This window comes from Plectropomus leopardus, chromosome 3 (assembly GCF_008729295.1).
Source record: "Plectropomus leopardus isolate mb chromosome 3, YSFRI_Pleo_2.0, whole genome shotgun sequence".
Lineage (NCBI taxonomy): Eukaryota > Metazoa > Chordata > Actinopteri > Perciformes > Serranidae > Plectropomus > Plectropomus leopardus.
In genome coordinates, this window is record NC_056465.1 from 30624392 (window position 1) to 30644861 (window position 20470).

Here is a 20470-nt window from a genome sequence, read left to right on the forward strand (position 1 = left end):
AATAAAATTTAATTCGTTTTTTTTAATTAATTTTTAAAAACAATATAAAAATAAAATTGATTTCAAAATAATAAAAGATATGAAGTTACAAAAGACATAAATAACCAAGAGACAATAAGAAAGACAACACTAATATATGTTGCAGTTATAAAGCAAAGAAGGAAGCAAAATGTATTTATATAGCACCTTTCACAGACACCAGTCACAAAGTGCTGCATAAACACAAAGCAATAAAGCAAATTAGTCCAAATAAAACCTAGATAAAATGTAAAGTGAGAGCAGATAAAAGCACAGGATTAAAACACTGTATGCTGCTCAAATGCCTAAATGTAAATTGTGGAACTTTTACAAGTTAAAACTCGTCCTAACATTCTGTTGTTGGTTGAAAACTGAACATAAACTTCAGTATTTTGTTCATGCAGGAGATGCAGGCACCGACACTCCTCCCTGCAGATCTTACATACTTTAGCATGTTACACAAAATACTATAAGAAACCACTGGATGATGGGGCACTGGTGCATGTTGTATTTTCCTAAAGCAGAGAATCTTGGCTCTTTGGTAGTAAAGTAATAAAGTACAACAGCAGCACACTGATGCAGCATCATCATCTGCAAACAGATGAAACAGCAGTGGAAAATTGACACGTTACCTCCCGCCACGAGGTGTCGCTGTGAGCAGAGCGGAGCGCTGTTTCCCGCCGCTGCCTCCTCTCTCTGCTCTGTCTTGTTTACGTTTTCCAACAACATGGAGGACGAGGTGGATGTTGATATCGAGGGAGATGAGTTTGACAGCAACATAAGGTGAGATTATGCGTTTTTTTGTACATTAACACACATACCGTCTGTTAGCCGTGTGTGCTGCAGTCCACGCTTATTTACAGACACCTGGTTGTTGTCTTTAGCCCCACAGTGCAGCTACGGCTGCGGTTAGCTGTCCTGTGTCTCAAATAAATGACTGGTGTCTCCACGGTGTCCTTTTTTGTTGCAGTGAGCTGGATGCAGGAGGTTTAGTCCAGGAGCAGCGGTTCATGCAGTCTGCATGGAAGAGCAGCGCGGGGATACTGGTATGTCCACAGAGCTGATGGTCCCTCAGCTGTGGGACTGCTGATGTCTGAGTTGTTGACTCTTTTGTGTCTCTGTGTTGTGCAGCCGTGGGAGCTGGACAGCTCCATCAGCCCAGAGAACAGAGAGGTGATAGAGAGGATGCTGCTGGAGGAACAGTATCCTTTCACTGGCATCAAATGCATCACAACATTTGGAAATGATGTTGGCATAATGGCTGCACAGTCTTCAGGAGCTTTACTGCAAACTGCAGGCCTGATAAGACACAGAGCTCATCGTTAGATTACTAAACGGGCTCAGGACCAGGGGCCCGGTCAGGGAAATGTCACACTTACCAACCGGAAAGAGACACAAAAAGACTACAAACATAGTTAAAGGAACTGCAAAGAAACACAAAACAACTAAAAAGAAACATAAAATGATCACAAAGAGACACGAAACAAACAAAAAAACACAAAAAAGGACCTCAATGAGACACAAAATCATCACAAAAAAGTAAAGACAACCAAAAAGAGACACAAATGACTACAGCAACACATAAAATGAATGCAATGAGACACACAACAACCCAAAAGAGACACAAAATGAAAAAAAAACACATAAAAGGACCTCAATGAGACACAAAATCATCATAAAAAAAGTAAATACAACCAAAAAGAGACATGAATAACTACAACAACACACACAAAATGAATGCAAAGAGATACACAAAAACTCCAAAGAGACACACAATGACTACAGGTAGAAAACGAAACAAAGATTTCTGCACTATAATGCACTTTATATTTGTTCAGATACATAGTTTGGTTTGGTTTGGTTTTATTTCAAACATGTAAAGAGAAATGACACAAGAACGAAAATACAGCTATAAAAAAATATACAAAACAAAAAGAACACAAAAGATTATCAAACACAATTCACATAATTATCCAGCGTCCTAGTTTCGATAACAATCACTATTAAATCAATTGCTCCTAAACCATACTTGTAGATACTACCTGACAGGTGACGGGATTCCTAACCATATTTGGGAAAGTGGCACTAAAAATGAGCCCAAAGTGAAGAAGTAAGTCACTGTTTTCCCCAGCACTCAAATGAGCAGATGAGACCTCATGTTGTTGGCATTCATGTCACACTTTTGTGATTGTGTCGGATGTTCAGGTCTCCAGCCAAGACGTCAGCCTCTGGCTCGTCCTCTCGTTGGTCCAAACAGGAGAAAGAGCTGTTTGAGGAAGGACTGGTAAGCATTCCTTGTCACTGGAATCTTATGGGTTTTACAGGCCCATAACAATTTTTTTTTTTTGAGCGTATTGTCTAAAATAGTTGTGTTTTTCTGCAGGCTCAGTTCGGTCGAAGGTGGACTAAGATTGCCAAGTTGGTGGGCAGCCGTTCTGTTCTTCAGGTCAAGAGTTACGCCAGACAGTATTTCAAACACAAGGTCAGACTTGCCTTTGCTTTCTACCCGTGTTATGATGCAACTTAAGCAGCACACATTCTCACATTTTCCATTTTGTTAATCCAAGCTTAATTATCACCTACCACAGTTGTGCTTTCCTCATCAAACTCTTTCACAAGCAGAACACATTCCTCGGGAAGCTGTGGGAAATAAACAAACTCTTTCGTCATCTGTATGTTGTTTTCAGGCTAAATCAGAACCCAGAGCTGCAGCTCCCTCTGCAGGTCCTGCGCTGCATCTGCAGCCTCCTCAGCCTACCTCCAGTCATGCGTCCACTCTGACAAACACTGTCCGCATAGAGAAGCTCTCTGATGAAGAGGACGAGGAGGTGGACATCACTGACGACCTCAGCGATGATGACGACAAACCAAAAATCAAATCTGAGCTCTGTGAGCCAGAACAGCTAACGGGCGCTGAGATACAGACAGACGCAGAGCAGAAAGAAGACGGTCTTACTGAGACAAAGGACCAACCCAGCCACACCTCGCTGTCTCCACAAAGTCCTCAACCTGCGTCTTCCCCCCCCTCCTCAGAGAAGACTGGTGTGAGTGGGTTAGATGAGAAAGACAGTGAAACAGTATCACTACCTCCAAAATCTTGGACAAACTCGGAGGAAATGACTCATGACAATGAAGGCCAGAGCTCCCAGTCTGAAACTTCAGCACAGACTGGTCGACTGGAAGACACATAGTGACGGCACAGGTGAGACACAGTTAATTTTATGTAAATTGATCTCACAATATTGTTCCTCCTTTTTTCCCTTGTTAAGTTTCACTGTGGTCGGATTTGCCCCTCAGATGCTGCTGATAAGACGGAGCAAAGTCCAGCTGATAGACCAGAGGACGACCAGGAGGAGGAGGAGGACGAGGAGGAGGAGGAGTTAAAGGCACCTGAGCAAGAAATGGAGATGGACATGGAGACCATCACGGAGGACGAGAAACAAGCTATCTCAGAGTTCTTTGAGGGACGACCATCCAAGACCCCTGAGAGATACCTCAAGATCCGAAACTACATCCTGGATCAATGGTAAAACTTTTGTCACCACAACGCTGCAGAGAAGGCGTTTTTTGGTTTTCTTTGTTTTTTTTTTGTTTAGTAAAAATGTCTTGCACACTGCAGGGCTCCAGTTATCTAGTCTGATGAAGAGCGGTTGTGCTTGAAGCGTCACTTTATTTTCATGCATTAAAAAAGTGATAACTGGAGCCCTGCAGTGTGCAAGACATTTTTTTTCTTTTTACTTTTCACTTCTGTTTGGTTCCGCACCTGCTACAATTTTGGATTGGATATGCATGCATACTTTTGCTTTTGTTTTTTTGTTTTTTTTACCAGGTTGAAGAGCAAACCCAAGTACCTCAACAAGACATCGGTGCGCCCTGGACTGAAGAACTGCGGAGACGTCAACTGCATCGGGGAGAATACACACCTACCTGGAGCTCATTGGAGCCATCAACTTTAACTGCGGTGATTTTACTGAGCATATGACGGCATTATTCTGCTCTTTATTAAAATCTGGCTTCCTTTTTAATTTGGAGCTCTGTCTCTTCTCTCATAGAGCAAGCGGTTTATAATCGCCCAAAGGTGGTGGACCGCTCCAAGAATAAGGAGGGCAAAGATGTGCTTGAGGCTTACCAGCTCGCCCAGAGACTGCAGAGCATGGTGGGTACCTACAAACTCCTAAACCACGGACACTCAACTTTCTTTGCAGAGGTCCACTTTTGCAAAATGTCAGTTAATAAACAAATATAAATAATGAAAATATAAATAGTTAGCCCCATCTCATGTCAAGGGTTCTGGAGGATCCCTTTTTGACGCTTTTTTAATTTCCTTTTTTTGATGCTTTGTTTAATGCCTCATTTACATTTAAAGTACAATAAAAATCCTGGTGTAAAAAATGGTTGGCAGGCCAATCCGCACCCTATTGCCCAATTTAAGTACCACTGTAAAAAACTGACACCCAACCTCAGGAATCTAAATTATGAGTTTGCTTGACCTCGAGCTAACTGCTGATTGACTGCATGTTTTAGCGGACCAGGAAGCGCCGTGTGCGGGACATATGGGGAAACTGGTGTGACTCTAAAGATTTGGAGGGACAGACGTATGAGGTTTGGACTCTCTCTCTCTCTCTCTCTCTCTCTCTCTCACACACACACACACACACACACACACACACACACACACACACACACACACGGAGGACAGCAAAATCTTGTTCACTGGGTGAGTTCACATCACTGATACTGTGCTCGGGGTGTTTTCATCAGCATCTCAGTGCCGAGGAGCTCGCTCTGCGGAGAGAAGAGATGAAGAAGCAGCCTAAACCCTGCAAGATCTCCAGATTCAGAGGGTGAACATGATGGATACATGCAACATCTGATGAATTTCAGAAAGCCTAACAATTACGTATTTAGAAATGTGTAACTTCATATGGTTTCACTCCTTCTTCTTCTAGGTCTTTTGATCCGTTCCAGCTGATTCCCTGCAGGTCTTTTGGAGAGGATGTACAGGTTAGTGGCCGTTTATTGCATCACTCAGACATCAGTAGTGCAATAGTATTTTTGCAAGATGGGAAATGTCCCCACTTGATTTAATCTGTGGTTATGCGTGCATGAACTCTGTAATTATGTTTTGTTTTTTTTAGGTTTGATAGTTATTTTAAATCTCTTGCTTGCAGGAACCATTCCGGGTTGTTGTGTGTGCAGAGACTCTCCTCATAATGGATATGGTATGCTTTACACACAGCCACACATGCTAAATGTGTTAGGGTTGTCAGCTTGAAGTTTCCTCTGTGTGCTGCATGTAGGACCGGGCAGTATGGGCTGAAAATTCTATTGCGATATGTTTAGGCTATATCTTTATAAAACACAATATATCTCAATATTTTTAAAACTCCTGAAAAGCTTGAACTGCAAGACACAATTAATTACAATTACAATTCTTTTTCTTTTTTTTTTTTTTTTTTTTTTTTACCAAATTCCCTCTTTGTTGTGACAATATAGTAGAAATGACTATTGGTCCTTTGAAAAAATATTAACACAATTCCATTTTTGATAATCATTAGTAATGTAGATATAATGACTGAGTGAGTAAAGACAAGTATTAAAACAAATAACATAGTTAGATAAGAGAAAAGTACATCAAAAATCAGGAAAAGACACACTTTATTCCATATACCAATGTAACGATTTCCATTATCTAAGATGATACATAGTCTCATATCTCGATGCGATGTAATATCTGTAAATTGTGCAGCTCTGTCTGCATGCATCACAAACTGTTTAAAGGTATACTATTTAGGATTTTCAGTAAAAACACACAGAGAAAAAAAATGATGAATAGACTCATACAGACGTAATCCCTCTCAGTTATCACTTATCACCCAATATAAGTATAGTGGTGTATGTATTTGCAGAGACTCTGCCTGTACTTTTTTATTTTTATTTTGTTTTGTGTGTGCAAAGCATGCAGGTGACATGTAAAATTATAATCAAGAAGCCTTCAGGTGCCAAACTGTGCGCAGTGGGCATCCATGAGGAAGCTACAAACAATCCTGCACACAGCCTAGAAAAAAGCATTTACAGCTGACAATTTCTGCGTAGTGTACCTTTAACTGTCAGTTCACTGAACTGAAAGAAATACCTTTATATTATTTTCCTGTTTTTATTATGCTTTGATCTAATTTATTCTGTCATTTATTCTCATTTTATCGTGTTATAATGTTCTAAAAATAATCACATGTTGTGATTGTTAGCACGCCCACGTGTCTCGGGGGGAAGTCATCGGCCTGCTCGGTGGAACTTTTAGTGCGGGGAGAGAGTGTTAAAGGTAGGAAAATAAAAACAATACTGTTTACAATGAGAATAAATATTTTGTGTATTATACATAGTATTTTCATAATCGTACTTAGTGTCAGACGATTCTGTGTGTCTGCGCAGATCTGTGCAGCAGAGCCATGCAACAGTGTGAGCACAGGCCTGCAGTGTGAGATGGACCCGCTGTCTCAGACACAGGCCTGTGACGTGCTGTCGTCCCTGGGCTTCAGTGTGGGGCTGGTACCACTCACATCCCACCTTCCACCCCAACCCTTCGGTACGGGACATAAACACACAGGACCAGTTCCAGGTAAAGATGAGCAGAGGAGAGACGTCACTCTGTGAGTTGGTCTGTGTAAAAACGTGATCTGATTCTCTTCGTCCTGATTGTTTCAGAGTTATTTCTCACGCGGCGGAGCCCCGTTCATCGGGATGATAGTGAGCCCGTATGACCCAGCTAACCCCTCCCCCCCTCCACTCCCAAACTACCTGCTTGTTGGTGAAAGAGAGCCAGGAGCCTTCAGGCCCACAGAGTATGTTGAACACACACACACACACACAACACACACACACACACACACACACACACACACACACACACACACACACACACACACAGATGATGATTCCAAACTTCAGAACAGTAGAGATCAAGAGGCTTTAAAATCAAGACGACAGTGTTGATTGATGATGATGATTTCGGCTCACAGTAGCACAGTTTATCCTCTGGCTGAATCTCTGTTCCTCCACCAGAGCTGCCCTTCAGATTCGACTTCCTGTCATCACAAGACGTTCCAGACTGGGAACAGACGTCGAGGAGAGCTCAGTGGATCATCCACAAATACAGTCAAACACCGGGGTAAGTGAGACACAAGACAGCAGTGCTAAAAGGGTTAAAGACAACCTGCTGTCATTTAAAATAGACATGATTACAAAAAAAACTTCTAAAGAAAGTCTTTGGCCATTAAAGGTTTTCCAATATCTTCATTTAAAATATAATCTTTCCCAATAAACAAATAGGACCCTTTTTTTAAAGCACTGAATCCAGGTAAAATGAAAATAAGCCTTTTGGGTGTTTTTACATCCCGCACACTCTGATGGAATAAAAGCTCAAAATAAAGTGTGCAGTCAGTCAGTCGGCGCAGTCCCAGTTTAAAAAAGCAGACTGGAGTCTGACACGGAAGCTAAACAATGTTCAAACCATGTTTTAGCTACCTAAAAAAAAGTCCCTCGAAAAAAATCAATATCTGATGATAGACATAACACGTATTCATCCAGTCCTCCTCTGAGATGTCGAGTCTACGTTCCTTCTCCCATTTCAGCTTAATCGTATTCGTTTCTTTGTAGACTGAAAACTTGAATAGAGTTTTGAGACTGATTGTTTTTTTTTATACATGTCAATAATATGTCAGTTAAATAGGTATCATAGTTGTCAATGGGCTTTTAAAACATGCCTGACATCTACTGTTCCTCACACACCCCCACTCCTAAAAATCTGAATTATCTGTTTAATGATGAAGTATCTGAACTGTTCTTTGTCCTCTCTTGTTAGGAGTGTGCAGATGGACAGATTCTTCCGGAAAGACTCCCATCTCACCTGTCTGGAGAAGGTTTGTCTTCTAAAACTGATTCACTATTTTTACTGTTAATTGTCCTTCACTTGACCTCCTACACATCACCTCTATTTAGATGCTGTCGTCTCTGGCGAGGTACCTGGAGCCCCTCCCAGAAGAAGAGGGAGACCCCTTCCTCACCGAGATCCAGGCGCTCTTCCAGTCCGACTTCATTGCCAAGCAGCAATCATGTGACCAGGAAGAAGGGGAATCTTTAAATATCTCATCCAGACCAGTGGACTCAGATGACTTTGCTTTTGATCAGCTGATCAGTGAGGAGAGGCCTCAGGAGGAAGGAAGAGTCTCTGATCCGGATTCTGGCAGAACTTCAGACGGCAGAGTTCAGCCTCCCACACAGACCACAGACACGACCTCAGAGACTGTGTTACATCTGGGCTCCGTGCTGTCGACTGAACATGACTATTTACTGTGATGGACCACATGTCTGATTGTACTTAATGCAATATTTTAATAAGTATCACATTTTATGTAAATACGTTAAGGTTTTGTATCAGTATTACCAGCTTACTCATTTAGTTTTTTAACATTTTGTTGTGTCATAGCAAAGTACTTTAACCAAAAACTAGAGAGAGAGTGAAGGAGAAAGAAAGAGGAAAGTGTGTGTGTTGTTAGAGAAAAAGCATTTCACTTTCCCATTCTGGCAGGTTTTACAGGAAAATAAAACTCTATTTTCATATTATGCTGTCTGGTTGTGTATTTTTGTTCACAGCTTTTATGTTCAGCATATTTTTGTTATAGTGCCTTGATATGCTGTAGTTCTATAACACGTCTAAAATTTGTCTCTTTTCAATAAGGGAATGTCAAAAAGAAGTTGCAATTTCCTTTCAGTTGAAGGAAAATGTACATTATGTTTTTGCGCACAAGTATCTTATGGGAACAAGTTATCTTGTGCATACAAGTCAACGTTTTTTTGCACAAAAGTTAATTTTCTTTTGGGAACAAGTTATATTGTGTGCACAAGGTTACTTTTATCTTGTGCATGCAAGTTAACTTTTCTCTTGTGGGAACACAAGTTCATCATCTTGTGGGAATGGTGTATTGTGTTGTGTGCATGTGTTAACTCTCATGTGCGCAAGTTATCATCTTATGCACATAAGTCAACTTTTATCGCATGCACACAAGTTAATTATCTCACAAGTTACCTTGTGAGCATTTTGTGTTATTTTTTATTGTTCCTAAGGATTTGTGATTATTAGCTAACTGCAACCATTGATGATTATTATTATATTGAAATTTATATTTTTATGTATTTATATTTTATTTTATATTGTCTTGTTCAGTTAAGTATACATTTCTATTTTTATTTATTTATATTTTTATTTATCTTATTTTTTCTCGTTCAGGAAAATGTACATTTATATTTTTATTTATTTTTATTTTATATTTTCTTGTTAATGAAAATATTCATATTTTTTAAATTGGTTTATATTTCAATTTATATTTTCTTGTTAAGGGAAATATACTTCTTTTTCAAAATTTATATTTTATTTTAAATTTTCCTTGATCATGGCTAACTTTGCTTCCGGAACGTTCATGTTGGACTCGTTTCTGGAGGGAATCATTTTCGAAGCAGGAACCCAAACAATCAAATTTCCGTGCGGACTGTCATTAAAAGACGTTTCGCGTCGAAACGAAACCAAATTTCTTTTAACTCGACGTGTTAATGAGTTAGAAAACAAACTTTTGGGACAGATGAAGACGTTTCAGTTTACGGCTGCTGGAAAACGGTGATAATCAAGGTTGCTTGTCACGAGCGTCCATCGGTAGCGATGACATTGAGAGCTGCGGACAGTTAGACTGTCTGTTATAACGTTATTAAGGTTAAAAAAATAAATAAAGTATCATTAATGTCCTGTAACAGTCATTTCTACATTAAAATGAGGAAGTATGAGTAGTTTAGGTAGCTGTCAGCTGTGTGATTAAAGGAGTGAATCAAGGAAACTGTCGATCAGGAAGTGTTGCGCTGCCAGCAAGGACGATGGTTTTACTTTATTATTTAAAGAGCAGTCGCTTCTGCTCTCTTACTTTACACCTGACACGAAACTTTCAGGTCTTCAAACAAGCTGGACACTCAGTGAAGAAGACAAACTCCTCAACGATCAGCTGTCACAGGACAACTAACTCTGTTTACTACAGAGACCCTCAGACAGCTTCTCCTCTCTTATTCTGCAGCAACGGGAGGACCACGTGTTTCCAAACTGGTCCAAAAACCATTTCACCTCTGCACACTGGTCGTGTACTGGGACTCTGTGGACACCACTTCCACACCTCGGCCCCTGTGAGGGCCCTGCCTGCTCCTCTCATATGGATGGTGCTCAAACCTCTGCAGAAGGTCGTGGCTGTAATACTGGGCAGGTAGGAGACACACCTGATGTTTATGTGACACACCTGAGATGTTTTTATACATTACACTGTGAAGTGTGTTCGTTGCTTATTGCTGTAGCGACATCACTTTACTTGTGCTGCTTTTCACAAGTATTTAAACAAAAAATTGGTGCGATTTCTTTTAAAAATATGGGTAAAAAACCTAGAAAACTTCCACAAACTGCAAAAATTTATCAGATCTAGAACTTTCTAAAAGAGCAAGGGGAAAACAATAATTATAACTAATTATCATAAGCACACATTTAAAATTGTGTTATGGAATTATCTCAATGTTTTCGAGCTCTTTTCCAGATAATCAACTTTTTATTTTTTTTATTATTATTATTATTATTATTATCATTATTACTGCAACAAGGACATTTATATATATCATATACATTATATACAAGTCTTTATACATCCCGCTCTATCAACTGAGCTGCTGGGTGACCCATTATTATTATTATTATTATTAGTCGTAGTAGTAGTAGTATGATGATGATGATGATGATGATTAATAATAATAATTCATCATTTTGGCTTAGGTGAGCAATTTACAATTTTGAATGGCTATATTTTCTATTTATTTTACACCTGAGTTATATAGGAAATGTGGGGTTGGAAGGAACGCTTTCTTTAAAATCATATAAAAATTATAAAAACTATGATCATTTATTGTTGGATTTTCACTTTTCCTAAACAAACAAACAACAGCAAAACAATAACAAAAACTCACACTCTGTTTGCCACTGCTTCTGATAAACAAAGAACAGTCCTTAACTGGCAAAGTTTCCCTCTTTCAATAGTATGTGTACATATAAATATTTATTTATTTTACTTTTTCAACTCTTTCATAATCGGAATTTCTTGTCACCTTTGTCACATAACTTACAGTTTATTTTTCAGCATAACTTTTGTTGTTGTTGTTGGTTTTACTCGATGCATGTTTTCACCTGTCTTGTTAACCTTTGACACACCACACTTGGAGTTTCGTTCTGGCTTGTCTGATCTGTCGTGTCTTGTTACACCAATATGAAATCAAGTTAACCTGCAAAAGTGTATCACTGAAATGGATTGACTGTTGCAATAACATTTGGCACACGTGAAGCTTTATAACGAACAATGTCAGTGAGACATCAGTCATTTATTTGGTTCTGTTTTTGGAAACATTTTAATCTCCCTCATCATGAAACTCTCTGTATGCAGAGTTTGTTTTGTTTAGTCACTTTTCAGAGTCCTGGCCGACTTGTCTACTGTAGTATTTGACTCTTTCCTCTGGGAAAACACACAGCGTGACTTCAGCATTTTGTGCATTATATGTTGTTGTGAACATATTTTATGCATGTTTAGATGCTTTTTTCTTTGGAAGACCTACTTTGAGATCTCAGTGGATCTGCCTGGATTCCTACATTTCTAATTGGAACTTTTGCTTCTGATTTGTCTTTTTTGCATTTTCCAGAAATTAAAATGAGCTTTAAATTATTCTTTTCTCTTTATACTTTACTTCTGTGGGGCAGTATTTGATTTTAAATGTACTGCATGAGTTTGTGTGAGCTATAGAAACAGATATCACAGACCGTGTGGCCTTTTTTCATCTACAGGAGTATAAGGAAGTGGTGGGTTGCTTTACCGGACAACCGCAGGGAGCTCATGCGCGAATGGATCCGGCAGCACCGATGGCATCTGGCAGCGGGGGCAGGCGTTGCCATGGCGATTATAGCCCTGCTTCTTCTGACCCACCTGGATGAGTCCCCGGTGACGGGACGGACCCGCCTCCTGGTGTTCAGCAGGGAGAACTACATAGAGCTGGCAGCTGTGACTTCAGAGGCGGTGAGAGGAGGAGGGGGGCAACCGTATATGTGACTATGGACAGAAAATGACAAACTATTTTTTTCACACACATTTTAAGATTTGTTGTGATGAAGACAGTGTAGACAAGCAGAATGGCATTTAGTGAAATTAAGCCAACAGAATTATCCCTAAAATGTGTGTTTAGGGTTAGAAATAGACACAAAAAAACTACAAACAGATTCAGAGGAACTGCAAAGGAACACAAAACTATTTACAAAAAACATAAAACGACCACAACCAGACACAAAACAAACAAAAGAAGATGTAAAAGGACCTCATGGAGACACAAAATCATTACAAACAAAGGAAAGACAACCAAAAAGAGACACAGAATGACTAAATGAAGTCACAAAATGAACAAAAAGACACAAAATGACTATGAAAGGGAGCAAAACAACCAAAAAGAGACACAAAATGAGACTCAAAATGACTTCAAATACACACAAAAAAAACAAAAAGAGACTCAAAATGACCACGAAAAGACACAAAAAGCAAAAAGAGACTCAAAGTGAACACAAAAGGACACAAAAAAACAAAACAAAAGGAGACTCTAAATGACAGCAGAAAGACACCAAAAAACAAAAAGAGACACTTAATGACTACAGGGGAACACAAAATTACCCAAAAAGACACGATGACTTGAAAGAAAAAGAGACTAAATCATCATTGTGTGTGCTTCAGTACATGGAGGAGTTTGCAGAGCTGTTTGTTCCAGTCACTGACCCTCAGCACCAGGTGGTGGAGCGGGTGGTGCAGCACCTGGTACAGAGAAACAAGGACATCCCTGAAGTGTCCGATGTCTCGTGGACCGTCCATGTGGTGCAAAGTCCCAACGTCAATGCCTTTGTCCTGCCGGTCAGTTAAAAGACAGATGTGGATTTACAGATTTTTATGTCTTTCATGTCACATTATCTCATTACAGCATCCTTAAAGTCGTGTGAGGATTTTTTTGTACACATGTAAAGAATATCTTCAATTACCACATGGTTCAGACTTTTATTGTCCTTTCCTTCATGTAGAACGGGAAAGTGTTCATTTTTACTGGGATGCTGGAAGCTGTGGCAGATGTTCACCAGCTCACCTTTATCCTGGGACACGAGATGGCTCATGCTCTGTTGGGACATTCTGTAAGTACATAACCCTCTACAGCAGGGGTGTCCAAACTTTTGCTTTTTAATGGGAGCCGTATTAGATCTTGTGAAAATACCTTTGGGCCTGCTGCTTCTCCATTCAGATGGGTTATTAAAAAGACAAAATCAAAAACAAGACAAATGCAATTGTTTCATCTTTCAGTGAAAATTTATTCAACTTTCCTCCAGGAAGTGGTTGTCCTCACTATCAACTTAATGCGTCTTTGCTTAAATAAATAAATAAATAAATAAATAAATGAAAACATAAGGAAAACAGGTAATTAATTTATTATATATACTGATAAATGATATTTTGGTTAGTTTATGAAGTGGCCCCTGGTTTCCTGACATTTTGCAAAAGTGGCCCCAGGGCAAAGCAAGCTGAGTATTCCTGGATAAGCGTGTTCATATTTATTTATTTTTTAGTATCCCATAAAGCACAGCTGATCTTCCTTGGGGCTACGGTTGTGCCATATCATATCCTTCACGATAATGCTAGTACAATTTTATTATTGATTTATTTTATTTTTTAATTGTTCACATAATGATGTCATAGCGTTTCCCATGGCAACAGCAAGCATAGCTGAGAGTAACTGTGCTACCTGTTTCTTATGTTCTTTACAAACTAAAGAAATGACAAATTATTTTTAATTTTCACTGAATGTCTGAAGGCAAACTCTAGGTTTATACTCACATATAAAACCTTAACACTTATTTTGTTGCAATTGTGTGTTTTTGTGATTAGTAATAAAATATCTTTTCTATCTTATATTATAACACCCACCCCCTCTGGGGTCCAAATTTAAAAACATATATTTAACATTTCTGTCCACATAAAGTAACACACTTAAAAATATACATTAAACATGACTGCAGAAAGCTTGGAAACTTGTTCAGTTTAATGTAAAATGATGTGCTGCAGTGTACAGAAACTTGCGTGCAGTATATTGACATTTGAGAGGCGTAGTTGATAGTAGCAGACGTTGCTGCGCGGCAGGATGAGTCAGTGAAAACACTTAAAGTGCAAATAATGTTCAAGAACAAAGTTAAGTCATTTAGAAGCCGCCGGCAAACAGAGTAGAAGTTACAGCTGGAAACCTTCCAGTTTTCTCCCACACAAGCTTTTAAAATATGTATGTGTCGGACCTCCTATAGGTATGTGCATTATACACCGAGATCTCCTGACTATTCATCATCAGCCCCCCCGCTCCATCTCAGCTGTATAGTAATGGCTGTAGTGGCACCAGTTGCAGTGTTGTTGCATCAGCCGGTGATAAAGACTCGCTGACAATCACCTCTGAACGCTCACTAATCCTGTCAACGCTATGACGACCGAAGTCCTGTCGACCTAGGGCACTGTCGTGCTTTATTAATTCTCCACAGATGGCTGTTTTTACTCCGGCTACAAAAGCCCATTCTTCTTGTTCTAAAAAAGTGTCTAATGAAGTTGTGGGTATTTCAAGACTTTAAACGTCCTCGGAGGAAATGCTTGAAGGAGATTTTAATTAGATGAAGGGAATGAGCATCGATGGGCTCGGTATTACCCAGTAGGTGTGCTCTATTGGATTGGCTGTTAAAACCTCTAAATCTGTTACAGCGTTCAAGTTCCACTAAAATAGATGAGAACAATCAATATGTTCCAGCTGCCTTGTTCACCTCCCGAAACTTTTTACTGCTATTTTTCTCTCGTTATCCCATTTTCTTCCCTTTTTAAAAAAAACAATCCCTTATTTTCCACATTCTTTCCTTGTCTCCTCTGTCACCTCACTTCCCTCTGCCCTCGCCCCCCAGGCAGAACAGGCCAGCCTGTCTCATGTCGTAGACCTCCTGTCCCTTATTCTGCTGACAGCCATCTGGGCCGTGTGTCCTCGAGACAGCCTGGCACTGCTGGGACAGTGGGTACAGCACAAGCTTTCCCAGGTGAGCTCTATTCCTAAAAGTTACTCCCTAACACACTGTATAACACAGAGTCCTGAAGAAACAGCAGATTTTTCACACTTTTTACACAATGTTTACTGACAAGGCGACACCCAGCTTTGACTATGTGTTACTGTAAAGTCTGATAATTAGAACACTGGAGTGAAATCTTACTTTTGATAAGGTATATGTGTATGAATTTTAGTGTTTGCACAACCTCATATGTATTTCATCCGTTTCTCTCTCAGTTGATGTTCAGCCGTCCCTTCAGCAGGAAACTGGAGGCTGAGGCTGATAAAGTCGGATTGCAGCTGGCTGCAAAGGTATTTTTTAACGTGTTATTACTCAAAAGGACAGCTCACCCCTAAATCAAAAATACTTATTTTTTCTCTTACCTGTAGTGCTGTTTATCAATCTAAATTGATTTGGTGTGAGTTGAGTGTTGGAGATATCAGCCGTAGAGATGTCTGCCTTCTCTCCAATATAATGGAACCAGATGGCACTCTTTGTGGTGCTCAAAGTGGACAAATATGAAAGTTTGTGTTTTTTGGCCTGCTTTCAGTCTTTCTTTGGCCCGATGACATTGGGGTTATCTTAGCTCGACTCAGTTGATTACACAGAAAGCTTACACTTCAACCTTGCAGTGTGGGCTTTAAAAGAAGTGTGTGTCTAATGAAAGCTGCTCATGTGTTGCATTTTGCAAAATGTAGGGTCCAGCATTTTTTTAAGCCTGACCAATGCAGGGGACTAATAGTGCTTTGACACTGGCCACTGCAAAATTGTTCTCCTCCAATGCAATTGTTAAACCTTGTAATATGTCTGCAGGGCACTAGGGGGCACTCTGGTCAAACTAAACTAAACTCGGATGGTTTGACAGTAAGGATTTTCATCCTGGCACATGACAGAGGGATGCCTTATTCTGTGTGTGTGTGTGTGTGTTTGTGTGTGTGTGTGTGTGTGTGTGTGTGTGTGTGTGTGTGTGTGTGTCCTTCCCAGGCGTGTGCAGATGTTCGAGCAGGACCTGTATTCTGGCAGCAAATGGAAATCAGAGACCAGCTGACAGGAGAGCCCGCCTTCCCTGAGTGGCTGTCCACACACCCATCGCACAAGAACAGATCCACTCAGCTGGACCGCCTCGTACCACAGGTACACACACACACACACACACACACACACAAAAAAAAAACCCAATCCCCTGCTTAGTTCAAACAACAGCACAGGTAGCTTTTAAGTTTATTTCTTAGCTCAATTATATAAGTAAACACTTTCCTGCTGCTCTGATTCATGTGTTTGTCTAAAGTAAAAGACTCTTTGATCCCTGTGTGAGGAGAGAGCACTACACCTGTCTGCTGTTGAGCAGAAACGGTGGAGCTTTAGGAGGTGTTTGAAGGAGTCTTAATGGAACTAATGAAGCGTCTGGAGAGATGTATATCCACCTGCAGACATGTGGCGAGGAGGGCAGAGAGGTAGCAGAGACTCAGGGAGGAGAGGAAGAGATGCAGGGTTTTAGGAAGACAAGAAAAACATTTTTGCCACACAGGGGCCTGGATGCCTGCTTAGCTAAAATGTCTTTGAGGCTTTGAGTTCAGGACCTGAAAGAAAACAGCCCCCACAGTAGCAGCTCGATCTCGCAGGCTCACACAGTGTGCCGGCACTGTGGCAAGACAATCAATGGTGTCTTAAGGCTAGAAAGAAATCAACAAGCGGTGAAGACAGCAGCATCAGCATTCACAATCATCACATCTGACATGTCTGTGTGTTAGAGACAGAAGGGGAGAGGCTTACAATGCATGAGGCAGAGGTAAATTTAACCTTGAGTGTGAGCTGGTGCACCGTCAGACGCTTCGAGCACAAAAAAATGAACAGATGGGTAAACCACTAATTGTCCATCAGGTGCCTGTGTCGCTGTGCGTACATGTTCTGTGTGAGTGCTGTGATTGTGCCCGTGCATCATATCATATCCCTGTGTGGTAGATTGACCTCTAGCAGCAGCCGCTGTCGAGGCCAGGCTGCAGCCACAGGCAGTGAAGTGATGAAGACTGTTGTTTGGGGATTCATCCGCCTGTCTTGTGTGTGTGTGCTGAGAAAACACTTCGGTCTCTGCCCTCCTCACGCCAAACTGTTCGATCCAGCATGGCAGCACATACGAGCCAGTTAACAGCCGAGCTCAGTCGGGTGAAAGTGGTGCATAATGTGATGTTTTTAACCTTGCGAGAGGTGACAGCATCAAGCTACTTAACCCGACTCTTCTGAGGGCACTCCGCCTCCACTAGTGCGCTCATCATCCTTAAGCAAAGCACATTAAGTCCACTGGTAGCGTGAGATGGAGAGCCTGTTGAGTGGGAAGCCAATTGCATGTATGTATGAGTCTTGTAGGTGAGTCTAAGTGAGAGATTAATGAGTTTGGTGTGTGTGCGTGTGTGGGTGTGGGTGTGTGAGACAGACAGAGGGAATGTCTCTAGCTGCTGGGAAACACTTGTAGTTGGTTCCTACCAGCTCTGCTCATCAAGTCTGTTCAGGATTTATTAAACATCCCATATTATGCTCCTTTTCAGGTTCATTCTTGTATTTGGGGTTTCTACGAGAACACAAATACACTATTTAATGTTTAAAAAATACATTATTTTTCTCATACTGTCTGCCTTAATGTATCTGTATTCACCCTCAGTCTGAAACGCTCAGTTTTAGTGTCTCTTTAAAGGAGCCGAACGGGGGGCAGTATTTCATCCTTTAAATGTCGCTCTACTACTGTGTCCATACAACTGCAATGTACAGCCATTCGTCATAAAGAAAGGCAACTTATAATTGACAAAAGGGTTTACTCAGCTCAGTTTTAGCAACGCCACAGTGACAAGAAAACAGTCACATCACGCCGTTTGAAAAGTTTATTGTGATCTGTAAGCCTACAGTTTGTGTTGTCATTAGTTAAACTTAAGTTTTCAGCTTGAAACCACATCTTTTTACTCTCTGAGAGCTGTCTCCAGCGTTGGAAAGCTACACCAATGTTTACTCTAGTTCTGCTGCTTGTGATGGAGATAACGGTCGTTTTCCCAGAGCTTTGGGCATCGCTGTGTTTTTTACACACTAACTAATTCACTGAGAACTTCTACACTGTATCCGTCGACTCTGGTGTTGTGGCGGGGACTGTTTTTTAGATTTCCTCTGCGTACCACGAGAAGGACCCCGTGTACCACCAGTGGCACATGTACCATAGTTTGAGAACCATTGTGTTAGCATTTAGCCTAAATCAAGTGCTTGAGTGAAGCCTCACAGACCTGCTAAAGTGGCGTGGATGCAACTCTTGTTGATTATTTATGTTTTGTCCCGATTTATTTCTCCATCTTTAGGGCGGCGCATCAGTCGATCTCAGTTTCTTTGTTGTGTTTGTTTGTCTCCTCGCCGTCTTTGCGTCACATTTATTCATTTCTGATCACACTTTTGATGTATTTTATCTACCTATCACAAATTAAAAAGAATGACTAACTTTCTTGGCATGCAAACAAAAACAACAGATGACTCAACATTTCACAAACAAAGACATTTCTCATCAAGTTTATCAATCCATCTTTGTTCTTGGTGTTGACAAACTTCTTGTCTGAAGTTGTGATGAATCAGTATATATTTACCTGTGAGCATGGCCGAAAGTCTGTTTACTTTACTTTGTCTCTGTCCAGGCTCTGGAGCTGAGGGAGAGCTGCGTCTGCCCTGCTCTACCTGCTACTGACCCTCGTGCTATCTTCTCTAAGAGCGTCCGTGTGTTGCTGGAAACACATGGGAGAAGAGGTCCAGAAGGAGCACCCAAGCCCCACCTGCCCCACAGCCCGGCCTCACTCCCCTCTGGACTGCCTGCAGCTCTGCTTGCTGAAAGTGCTCCTTCTCCGTCCCCAAAGGTGGATCAAGAAATTAAACACCATGTCCCGTTTGCAACTGAAGAGTTGGGTATAATGTCTGTCCCTGCACCTGCTGAGGGTGAAGGATCCCGGCCCGTGGTGCAGCACACCAGCTGACAGGGGTGTTAAATCCTCATAAACTTAGTTTTTTAGAGACTGGCTTTTTGGTTGAGTGAGTGATTGTTATATTGGTCAGCTAGCATATTCATCAGACTATTTACCGCGGCTAAAAGTCTATTTTTGTCAACTATTAAATTTCAGAGACCCTGGGCGCTCAGGTGGTAAAGGGATTGAGTTTACACCTACCATCAAAGACACCCAGGGGTAAGGCCTTTGCACACTGAGTCTGCTTTTTTTGTCTAAAAATAATTACAACCTCACATTGAGTCAGTCACGTTTGCACACTGACTCTGAAACCTTCGTTCGTCATTAAAATTTTTGTAACAGGTTCGATTTTATGCATTTTTCGCATCAGTCAATAGCCCAGAGAGAGTTGTTTCAGCAAAAATCAGTGAAGAAAATGTGGCTGCAGGACACATCAGTGACAAGAAAGAGGAGCGCGCTGCAACAGTATCCTTTCATAACTCAGCTGGCTCACTTTTGACAGGTCAGATAGTGATATTCAGGTGGATGATGAAGACGCGGATGTGGCCGAGGACACACAGACAGAGAAAGCGAAAGTGTGGAGACAGAGAGGAGGACAGCTCAGTTCCTTCATACAGCTGTGGTGCCAAATGATATATAACGAAAAGAAAGAAAAGAAAAAAAAAACGCACCAGACTCGTGTGCAAGGTTTCTATGTGTTTTTTTAAATCTTTTTAGGATGACTAACAAAATGCATCAGAACGGACAAAACGGACTCAGTGTGCAAAGGCCTTTTGTTTTTTAAAGATTTTTTTTGGCTTTTATTGCCTTTAATTGACAGGAAAGTGTGAGCGTAAAAGGGGGAGAGAGAGGGGGAGACACGCAGCAAAGGGCCGAGGCCGGATACAAACCCTGCGGCCGCTCAGGGGGGACACACGCTCTGTACATGGGGCGCCGCTCTATCCACTGAGCCACCAGGCACCCCAGTGTGCAAAGGCCTTTAGTCTTTTTCTTTGCACTAGAGACTTTGTGGAGGGTGGAGCTGGGGGTGGTACTGTAAAAATAAGTGGCTTTGGAGAAAATTGGTGGAAAAAGTCAGCTAAAAAATAATAGAAAAAGAGAAAAAAAAATCAAGGCCCCTCCTACCCTTTCCCTCTCCAGCAACACCCTGCTGACAGAGCTTCAGAGAATGTTATTCATGCCTAGTGGCTACAAAGATGCCACATTAATTAGACAACCTCGAACGGGGGAGTGCTGAACGAATCTTAGCAAA

At 41.0% G+C, this 20470-nt stretch overlaps 2 protein-coding genes across 2 annotated transcripts; both read left to right on the forward strand.

The window, feature by feature from the left end:
* The first annotated feature begins 737 nt into the window (after positions 1–737).
* mysm1 (Myb-like, SWIRM and MPN domains 1) lies at positions 738–8403 on the forward strand. Its single transcript, XM_042481170.1, is given in 25 exon segments — positions 738–801; positions 989–1064; positions 1150–1220; positions 2054–2128; positions 2224–2302; positions 2402–2500; positions 2706–3205; positions 3207–3220; positions 3316–3544; positions 3848–3926; positions 3928–3979; positions 4071–4174; positions 4543–4620; positions 4780–4862; positions 4968–5022; positions 5190–5240; positions 6267–6321; positions 6324–6340; positions 6451–6560; positions 6562–6637; positions 6724–6798; positions 6800–6860; positions 7081–7186; positions 7880–7937; positions 8017–8403. Coding segments are annotated over 25 exon segments (2616 nt in total). The 5' UTR covers positions 738–745; the 3' UTR covers positions 8374–8403.
* A 1174-nt stretch (positions 8404–9577) lies between these two features.
* oma1 (OMA1 zinc metallopeptidase) lies at positions 9578–19914 on the forward strand. The gene is made up of 8 exons (XM_042482682.1): positions 9578–10316; positions 11927–12155; positions 12858–13031; positions 13196–13303; positions 15098–15226; positions 15472–15546; positions 16220–16369; positions 18898–19914. The coding sequence occupies exons 1-8, from the start codon at positions 9940–9942 to the stop codon at positions 19228–19230; spliced, it is 1575 nt and encodes a 524-aa protein (XP_042338616.1). The 5' UTR covers positions 9578–9939; the 3' UTR covers positions 19231–19914.
* The last annotated feature ends 556 nt before the right edge of the window (positions 19915–20470 follow it).